The sequence below is a fragment of the Vanessa cardui genome, chromosome W, assembly GCF_905220365.1.
Source record: "Vanessa cardui chromosome W, ilVanCard2.1, whole genome shotgun sequence".
In the NCBI taxonomy this organism is placed as follows: Eukaryota; Metazoa; Arthropoda; class Insecta; order Lepidoptera; family Nymphalidae; genus Vanessa; species Vanessa cardui.
Window position 1 is genome coordinate 9,120,463 of NC_061153.1, and position 11,052 is coordinate 9,131,514.

Sequence of the window (11,052 nt, forward strand, 5' to 3'; positions counted from 1 at the left end):
ATTATTGCTAAAAATGTATGAATTTCGATGCGGTTTATTGGTTTCCATAACTTTGAACGTGATCTGACTGTAAGCAAGTTGGAGTTTATATGTAGATCAGCATATTTATTAGTCTCAACCACCATCTTATCAACAATTTCATCTGTTAGAAATAGTTTATAATATTCGTCTGGTCCATACATTTCTATATCGCCAGAATATTCTTCGAAACTCAGTGCACTTTCTACTATGTTTTCCCATCCATCGTCTGAATTACTCGCATTAGCCATTAAATTAGGGAGTTCAGTTAAATTTTCATCTTGCTCATCCGAGCAAGAATCTTCTGATGATGAACACGTTGATTTATTACTAATACTATAATTTGAATCTGAATTTGAATCACTATCATCTGAGCATGGTCGTCTTTGAATTGTGTTTACTGTATTAATATTTGACGTTGAAGGTAGTACTGAAGTCAAAAAAGTTTCATTAGATGTCGTTGTTTCAGATACATTAGAGTCTATTGTATGGAGAGAAGGTGACCGCGGAGACAACAACTTATAAAATTGCTCTTCGTTGAACGATGAATTAACTGAGGCCATGTCCGATGTGCAAATATCGCTATAAGATCCACATCTACTTGTTAAAGCGGATGGCGTATTGCTTATTATGTTATCACGAGCTGAAGCGATAATGGTGCGCGGATGCTTTAAAGGCTGTTTTTTGCTTTTAGGTGTAGAAAATATATGATCAACATCCGACATCGCTATCATTGGAGAATCTAATATTTGACATTTGTCGTACAAGTTCTCGTTATCATGCGAGCTCCTTGAAGTCATATTATTTCCCAAGGACATAAATAAAATACTATCACCAATGACAGGATTTGTTATGTCTTAAGGCTGTAACTACAATTAAACTGTGGAAGAGGTATGTAGATGATGTATTTGCCATCATAAAGGGAGACAACGATAGTGTAATGAATTGCTTAAATCATTTAAATAGCATCCACAGCAAAATTAAATTCACCTGTGAAATGGAGAAGAATAGATCAATAGCATTCCTTGATGTTAAAATTGGAGTACGTGCGGATGGGTCGTTGAGCCATACTGTCTACAGGAAAGCAACGCATACCGACCGATATCTCCATGCTACTTCACACCACCATCCTCGACACTTAAACGCTGTAGTAACATCATTGACCAATCGCGCATACGACCTTTGTGATAAAGACCATATACAATCTGAGCTAGCACACGTTAAAGAGGTCCTACAGCGGAATGGATATAAAGCGAGAAACACAGCTGCACGGAATAATAAGCTACTGCGACAGAACAGGGTTGAAAGACAACCAGCGTTTATGCCATATGTTAAAGGAGTGACAGATAAGATAGCTAGAACCCTGAGTAGATATGCGGTGAAGACTATCTTCACTCCTTTCAAGAAGATAGGGCAAATGTTGCGTTCGCCTAAAGATAGCTTTCCTCTGGAAAAACCCGGAGTTTATAAAATCGACTGTAGTTGTGCTAAATCCTATGTTGGACAGACGAAGCGTACGGTATCTTGTCGCATTAACGAACACATCAAGGCGGTAAAAAACAACGATACCAAGAAATCAGCCATCGCGGAACATCTCCTGGAAGCCGGGTCGAACCATTGGATCGAGTTTCATAATACTCAGATACTCTCGACAGAACGCCACTACATACCCCGACTGGTATGAGAAGCCATTGAAATAACTAAATTTAGTAATTTCAATAGAGAGGATGGGTTTCAACTGTCGAGAGTATGGAATCCAATAATAAAATTATGCAAACCCCCGCAAAATAAAAATAAAATAAAAAATTCGAATTGATACGGTGAGTTTCGTCTGCAAAACACGTGATCGAGTGTCGAGTGTACATAAAATAAATTCGACTAGTGACAATGGTAGGGGTGAAAGTGACAATAGTAGTGGTGACCGGTGTTTACGTAGCAAACGTACAAGAAAGGAGGTAGTTCGATACGGACACCTCTAACATTATCAGCATCTACCCGCACACTTCAGTCTCGTGAACAAGACATTCGTAGACAATGTCGAAATATCGAGCTCCACCGAACAAAAATAAAAAACATGGTAAATATCCCGAAATTAATAACTTTAATAATTATAACGGATTTGAATCGCGTATGCTTTGGGGTAACGCAGCCGCTATCCAAACTATATTTGTGCTGCGGAAGAGGGCTATTCGCGCAATCTATAACCTAGGAGCCAAGGAATCATTAAGGCATAGATTTAAAGAAATTAAGATATTGACTGTTGCTTCTCAATACATATTTTGTAATGTTTTGTATGTACGGAAAAATATTAATGTTTTTATGAGAAAATGTGATTCTCATAACATTGGTACAAGGAACAAACACAATCTTGTTACTCCTGTTACTCGACTGCATAGAGTCAGTAACTCTTTTGTGGGGCAATGTATACGCTTCTACAACAGGATCCCAGAAAGCGTTCAAAATGCTTCTGTTGCCAAATTTAAAAAAATTGTTAAGGAACGCTTGTGTGCAAAAGGTTACTATACAATTAGCGAGTTTATGTTTGATAGCACACCTTGGGAATGAAACGATCGCCTCCTGGCTATTTCTAATCATATACTACTATGTACCTTATAAATTTGACAAAAAAAAAAATAACAGAAAAAAAAGACCCGCTGAGTTTCTTTCGCCGGTTCTTCTCAGGTCAGGGTGTTCCTTTTTCCGAACCGGTGGTAGTGTTTATTTGACAATCAATAAGTAAGTGTAATGCTTTTATATTGAATAAAGGAATTTGAGTTTGAGTTTGAGTTTGTATATTAATTATTTTTAAACATTCCGACATTTCGAGCACTTTACAGCGTTCGTGGTCACGGGTAGTCTAATACTAGTACGAGCGATACTGCCGCTCCAGACGGCGCTGATATGAACGCCGCGTCTGGCGCACGTGCGAATAACCGCGCGTTTATAAATAATATTAAATATACATATATAAATATTTTGTATTCGTGTATTGATAATTATAATATAAATAAAATTTAATAAAATATATTAACGTAAGTACCTGTAATAATAATGTATACATAGATTAATGTAAATATTATTATAATATATGTGGTGTCTGTGCGTGTGTGTATTATATCCCACATTATAGTTGTATGACGATGATTCAAGCCTTCCGCCTACACGCATATTTTTGTTTTCGTCTAACGGTTAAGGGATGAAAGTTTACTTTTTAAACTAATGGATTGTCCCTTTAAAAGACAAGCTTATTCCTCAGGAAAAGATTCCTGTTGACATAAAATTACGAGTCGATCAAATGAATTATTTAATTCTGACAGTGTTAATGAGCCAATAGTTTTGGAATTTTTGTTATTAGTGTTATTAATAAATCGTAATAGATATGCAAAACAACGTTTTATTTTGATAAAATTAGAATAATTTTCGAAATTAATTAAATTTTGTTCAATCATAGCTGTATTTGTTTTTAATTCGGGTAATGGCTCTGTAGCCTTTGACATAGTAGGCCATTTGTCCTCCCCCTCAAACAAAAATTTAGGCCCATGTCATCATAGCTCTGAGTCCTTTAACTGAATAGGCTCGACGTCGCGAGATATTAAGTCGGCGGGGTTGTGGTTTGTAGGTACGTGACGCCAAGCTAAACGCTCAGTGTTTTCGCAAATTTCAACGACTCGATTTGCGACGAACATTTTTAAATTGGTAGGGGTACAGTTGATCCACCCTAATACTACGCTCGAGTCACACCAGTGTACGCACCTTGTTATATGTACTCGAAGTGATTCAATGCAAGTTTTACTTAAGGGGACTACAGGAGCTACTTGCCCTTGAGAATCGCGCGCAGACAATTACACAAACGACAAAAACGGCATGCCCCCCGCGCACTAAGCTTAGCGAGGCGGCGAGGCTACGCCTGAATATTCCAATAGATGGCGCCGAACCGCCGCGCGCCGCACCGAGCGAAAGCGAAGCGAAGTCAATTCTATCAATTCCATCAATCATAGATTTCATAAAAATAGACAGGACAACAGAATTATTTTAATTTCTTTAGTGTCATTTAAAAAATTATGATAAAATTAAACTGATTCAATTAAACTTAAATTATTTTCATTTATATTTTGTGTACAAAAAATAGTTGATTTAAACATTTTGTTCTTAAATTTTTACTGTATCTCAATTAGTTGTTATACTAAATATTAAATCGTACCTATTTTTAAATTTTATAAGTTTGTTATTCGATTTATTAAATAAAATTGGAACTGTTCGTAATCTGTGCACTGACAAAAAGCGTAGTGTTTGTTCGTTTTATAAATATCGGTTCACAAAGAAAAAAATTACTAAATCAAAAAGTTACTATAAAAATAATGTCGTCAAGTCGGTTTACTTGAATTATTGGTTAACTCGGTCAATCATAATGGGTTTAGTCATAAATCTCATAAAAATAGTTAGAATATTAGAATTATTTGTATTGTTTTTGACTGATATTTGAAATAAAAAAAGTAAAGTAAAGTAACAGCCTGTAAATTTCCCACTGCTGGGATAAGGCCTCCTCTGCCATTAAGGAGAGGGTTTGGAACATATTCCACCACGCTGTTCCAATGCGGGTTGGTGGAATGCACATGTGGCAGAATTTCGATGAAATTAGACACATGCAGGTTTCCTCACGATGTTTTCCTTCACCGCCGAGCACGAGATGAATTATAAATACAAATTAAGCACATATATATAGTGGTGCTTGCCTGGGTTTGAACCCGCAATCATCGGTTAAGATGCACGGATTCTAACCACTGGGCCATCTCAGCTCTGAAATAAAACTGATTTAATTAAATTCAAATATTTTTATTTATTTTTGGTATAACAAAAAAAAAACAAATAAATTTCGTTTTTATTAAAATCTTTTTTAAAATTATTCGTTAGTCGTCGTTCGTTATTAAAATATCTTGGATATTTGCAATCAATATTTCACCCACTTTCACTGAAGCTACGAGCTGAAATTTTTCAATTGATATTATTTCCAATCTCTAAAAAATATTGAATTACGTAAATGACACTTCTAAATATTTTAGTTCTTTGGTTCACAACAATTACATATTTCAAGATGGCCTAGTGGTTAGAACGCGTGCATCTTATTGCGGGTTCAAACCCAGGCAAGCACCACTAAATATTCCTGTGATGCGCTAATTTGTGTTTTTAATTTAATTTTTTATTATTAAGATTTAGCTTCCGTGTTATTTTTTTTTCTATCGTACCAATTAATTACATCATGTTTTCAAAACAAAAAATAATTAGCATGTATCCTGAAGATTAACATATATTTTATTCATTTAGTTTATTGCATTGGATTATATACTTTTTGGCATTTTAAAACTTGCATTTAGCTCATGTAGTCCCCTTAAATTAGCCGCGAGTTGTGCCGCGCACAGCTCGAGCCGTGGTATTGTGGTGGGTTTTATCGGAGCGACCTTTGATCGAGCGCATAGTAGGTGAACTCGTACGTTGTTAGCAGCATCGGTAAATCTTAAATAAATGCAGGCCCCATATGCATAACCTGACGCATCGCAAAACGAATGTAATTCTATATTTATGACTTCGCATAAGATATAGCGAGGAATTTTAATTGAAAATAAAATGTTAAACTTTGCTTGTATGCGCTTCCACTCGTCAACAAGATCGTTAGGAACAGGTTGATCCCATTCTAACTTCAACGTCCATAATCGTTGTATTAATAATTTTGAAAGTACAGTGGAAGGTGAAATTAGTCCTAACGGATCAAAAATTTTAAAAGTGTACGAAACAATCTGACGTTTAGTACAGGGTTCACTCGGTATTTGTGGAATATAACAAGAAAAATGTAAATTATCGTTTTTTGGACCCGAGCCTAAGCCTAGTGTAGGTACTAGTTGAACTGCTAAGATTATCTTCTAAATTAATAATTGAGTTTTTGAAAATACTCGGTAAATTAGATCGGAATTTGCGTAAATGAAAGCAGCCTGAATGTAAAATCGTTTGAACTGAATTTAAAATGTATGAGAGCTCTTCCTCACTGTTTGCACCGGTAAACAATAATACAATGTCCGTGATGCTCATAGTGCGGCTAGGGACAAATTTATAACTTGGGTGATGTATGGTAAGCCTTAGAATGGACATGTGTGGCAAGAGATGAGGGAAAGTCGTAGAATATTTAAATCGCGCATGAAATGGTGTCTCAACAATAGTGAACAGATTAAGATGGACATTCTTGCATCTCAGCACGCTAAGCATGATTTTCGGAGTTTTTGGGGGACCACAGGTAGGTGTGGCAATAAGGTGGGCTTGCCGACCAGCATCAATGGTGTAACTGATTCTAAGACAATTGCCAATATGTTTAGGAATCATTTTACAGTAAAATCACCCTTGGGCCCATCACGGTCATTCAGTCTGGGGATTGTCCATGGTCAGGAGATAAGTACTAGTACAGCGAAGGATGTAGACCAAGTTATAAAATCGATGTCGCGAGGAAAGTCTCCCGGTCATGACAGCCTCAGTATTGAGCATCTTAAGCATGCTGGCGTCCACCTGCCTAGAGTTTTGGCGATGTTCTATAACCTGTGTATAGGACATTCGTACTTGCCTTCTGATATGGTGAAGGTCGTGGTGGTCCCAATTGTGAAAAGCAAAACGGGTGACGTGAGTGACAAAAATAATTATAGACCAATTTCATTGGCTACTATATTGGCAAAAGTTCTTGATAGTCTGTTGAATGCGCAACTTGATAAATATCTAAAAATCCATGACAATCAGTTTGGTTTTAAATCGGGTCTATCTACCGAATCTGCTATTTTGAGCTTGAAACAGACTGTCAAGTACTATACCGATCGAAATACACCAATTTATGCATAATAATAAGACTCGCAAGTGTCTCAAGCGAAGACATAAATTGGTGACCCCGACGTGATCGACGAATAAATACGATATTCTACAAAATCAAGATACGAGGTGTCGACGTGCCAGGTTATCAAAAGTTAACGACGTCGCATCGATTATTTATCAAAGACGAAGCCGAATTCATCATTTCTGCTTGTCGTCGAGTCCGGCAGCGAAGCAATATCAGTAAGACTTCGCCACGACTACGGCAGCATTCTACAAAAAGATAAATGTCCTTCCTTTGTCCTTCCTAAAGACCACGTTATTAACAATTCTTTACTTCATTGCCTCCACAGTGCATTATTCATATTTTAAAATTATTTGTAATCAATTATTACAAAACAGTGAGTATTAATTCCTAATAATTAACAGAAATAAATGCCTATTTTTTGTTCCGACACGTCGTAAGTACAAAGGTCATACGAGTTCAAGTTCATATACTTATTCAACTTCTTATTACGAATAATAAACAAAATTACTTTTTTATTATTATAAAACAATTTCTTTCAATACATTTCAAAATTTGAATTTGAATAGAAAACAACTTTTTTTCGCGGGTAGGTGTAAAATAAGTGAACTCATGTTTTTTAATGCTCTCGTTTTATTTAATTAAATTAATGAGAAATATGCTGTGAAAGTCTTGTCACTTACCAGTATTACATTCCTTTAATGACAACAATTATAGTCTACACTAAACACCTATCGCATTCACAATAAAAAAAATCATAATTTTTTTCCAATTGTTCAAACAATACAACAGCAGCAGAACAATGGAGTCCTTGAAACACACAATATTTGAACTCAGAGATCACTTTGATAATAAAGTGGCCGAGTTTCAAAAAATCGTCAAAGTGCTTCCATCCCGGCCACAAGTCCTACTTCCAATATTGCGGCTCAATTCAGTGTCTTCAGAAGTTTTGTTATGGGTGCTCTAGAGGGGCTTCAGTTACTACTTGGGCTTTTGGCTGGCAAGTATGATGAGTTAGAAATGAAATCCCGTAGAAAAATTCTTCTTGTCCACGGCATTCAGGAAAGCAAATCAGAAAAATTGGTGTCAGGTACCGTTAAGATTCTTTCTGAACATCTAAAAATCCCCGAATTGAAAGTGGAAGATATAAACCGTTGTCACCGTCTCGGCCGCTCCAGCTCTGACAAGCCACGTGCCGTTCTTATCAAATTCCGAGAAATTGACCTTAGAAATAAGGTCTGGTTCAGTAAAACCAATTTGAGGAATACTGGTATTACTATATCTGAATTCCTCACTAAAGAACGTCATGAGGTTTTTGTTGCGGCTCGTCAGCGATTCGGGATCACAAAGTGCTGGACTAAGAACGGCACTGTGGTAGTTTTAGAGTCACATGGCACTATGTAGAGGATTTCTACGATGGCTGAATTAAAGTCCTTAACTTCATCCACCGACATCACAGAGGTAAACACTACTCCTACTGCTTCTACTAGCTGCGGCACCCTGGCATCAAAAGACTTGAAAATCTCCAACGTCAGGCCAAAAAGAACCGTCAAAAAGTAATACTTTCTTTTCTTTTTTTTTATGTTATTAATTATCCCTTATCTTTGTGTCATAGTTTTTTTTTTAGTTTTATATTAATTTTGCTTCTGCGGTGTTTGTTTATCTGTTTCATTACGGTTGCAATAATTCTATCCGCATATCTCTTTATTTATTTATCTTATTTACTTGTCACAATCACATTGTTCGGTGTGTGCTTGTTGTGAGATCTCATTCGAATTATAGAGTAATAATAATTAAATCTCAGTACTTCAACTCGCGATATAATTTATTGAACACAATTATTTTATTTATTTACCGATACCGACATTCATTTCAATGATTGTCAAACTCAAAAGTCAAACTGACAAATGAGATTACGTTTTTTCGCTTGCGTTAGCTTTGGTTGACACACGTGTTAGTGAGATATCTGTGTTATTATATTAATTCTGTGTAACTTTTTTATGAATTTTCAGTGCAAATAGTTTAATTTTATGGTTTCTGGGTTTTACTAACATAATTCGGTTTCGGTAAGTGTTATTTTTCTTTTGATTATAGTTATAGTATATTAGTTAAGTTACAGTAGTTAGTTTATAATGGATGTCGATCCACCTCCCGAACCTCCTGATCCCGGGGGTTCAGAATGTCAAACTGATCCTCCAACATCCTCTTCTCGCAAACGCTCCGGCGATAAGTCTTCTTGCTCTCCTGATTCCTCTTCAAAGAAAACAGTTATCCACCCTTCTACCGCTAGTGCCTCTATCCAGAATGTTTATGTTAATCCTTCCTTTATTGATGGCCCAAAAAGTTACACGGATGACGACAAAGGTCCCTTCATTGTCCATGTCTCTCGGGAAGTAGCTGATCCAGCTGCAGGTAATTCTATTAGAGCCATTAAATTCGGACAATTTCTGCATAAACACAAGATTGGCTCTATTATGAATGATGGTGTTAAGAATGTTGGTAGGAACAAAATAGAAATACAGTTTACTTCAGCACAAGCTGCAAATAGTTTCCTAAAAAACCCACTTCTAGCACTCTGTAAATATGCTGCTAACTTACCCACATATAATATTACCAGAATGGGTCTAATAAAAGGCATCCCGGTAGACTGGTCTATGGAGGATCTAATTGAATCAATTGAGCTTCCTCATGGATGTGGGGAAGTAATAAAATTGAGGCGTCTTAACCGGAAGACTATTAACGAAGGAGTTGTGTCTTGGGTACCAACTCAATCGGTAGTCATAACTTTTAAAGGTCAAATCCTTCCTAGCAAAATATATTCATTTCATACATCCCTTCCCGTTGAAATATACAATCTCCCCACAATAATATGTTTAAACTGTTGTCGTTATGGCCACGTTCGGACTCAGTGTAGATCTACTCCCAGGTGCTTTAAATGTTCTCAATCTCATACGGGTGATTCGTGTGAGGTTATTAAAGATAATTCTACATGTTTACATTGTTCTGGCAAACACTTTGCCACAGATAAGGATTGCCCTGAGTATTCTCGTCAGCAATCGATTAAAATTGTAATGGCACAAGATAATGTCTCATACATGGAAGCTGCCTCTCGCTTCCCTAATGTCCGCAGATCCTATGCTGAGGTAGCAAAAGAGTTGTTCTCTGTTCCTGCATACGTCCCACCCATCCCTGGTCCTTCGAGGTCCACCCCTAGTCCTACTAAATCTTACAGACAAACCGTTGTCCGCTCTCCCTCCCCTAGACTTCCTCAAGGAAAGGGGTATGATAAACATGGCCATCAGGCCATAGTTGCCAATTGCCCCTCCTCCTCTCCTAATGGTTGCGCTCTAAACGTTCCTCAGCCTTCCCCACCTAATAATAATCCTAATTTATTGGAATTACTCACCAAAATCCTCCTAAATATCCTCAGTACATGTAATGATGTCCCATTACCGTCCAACGTTGCCAATGATTTATCCCAGCTATTTACAATCCTTAATAATGGCCCCAATCAGATTCCTTCAATGGAACTGTCAAAGCGTCCGTCGTAAGAAACCTGAACTCCTCTCACTTATTAATTCATTTAAACCTGTCATTATTGCCATCTCTGAGACATGGCTGATTCCCGGCTCTCGTTTTCGGGTACCGGGTTTCTCCTGTTTGAGGGATGACAGAAATGATGGGTATGCAGGTTGTGCCATCTTGATCAGGCACTCCATTCCCTTCTCCCAAATTTCCTTACCTCCTTTTAGCCAGCAAATCAATGCTGTAGCTATCAAAGCCTTCAACATCTCCTTTTTATCTATCTACATTCCTCATCCTAACCCTTCACTTGTTCCTGAATTACACTCCATTTTTTCTTCCCTCCCAAGCCCTGTTCTTGTTATGGGGGATTTTAATGCCCACCATACATTATGGGGTTCCTATTTCTGTGATGGATTTGCCCCCTTGTTGGTGGACATTGTTGATGATGTAAACTTTTGCATTCTCAATGATGGTTCGCCGACTCGTAGGGTTTATCCTAATCAGAATCCTAATTCTGCTATTGATTTATCCATAGCATCCCCATCCCTTTCCTCGCAAATATCTTGGAATATCCTTCCATCTACGTTTGGAAGTGATCATTTCCCTATCCTTCTTTCATTAAACAACAGATCCATTGCTCCATC

The 11,052-nt window shown here is 37.1% G+C and overlaps 1 protein-coding gene across 1 annotated transcript; it reads left to right on the forward strand.

Moving 5' to 3' along the window:
• The first annotated feature begins 1,015 nt into the window (after positions 1-1,015).
• Positions 1,016-1,702, forward strand: LOC124542570. Its single transcript, XM_047120508.1, has one exon. The coding sequence runs from the start codon at positions 1,016-1,018 to the stop codon at positions 1,700-1,702; it is 687 nt and encodes a 228-aa protein (XP_046976464.1).
• The last annotated feature ends 9,350 nt before the right edge of the window (positions 1,703-11,052 follow it).

Coding starts and splice junctions, on each gene's coding strand:
- LOC124542570 (XM_047120508.1), top strand. CDS start 1,016: ATGGAGAAGAATAGATCAATAGCATTCCTTGATGTTAAAATTGGAGTA.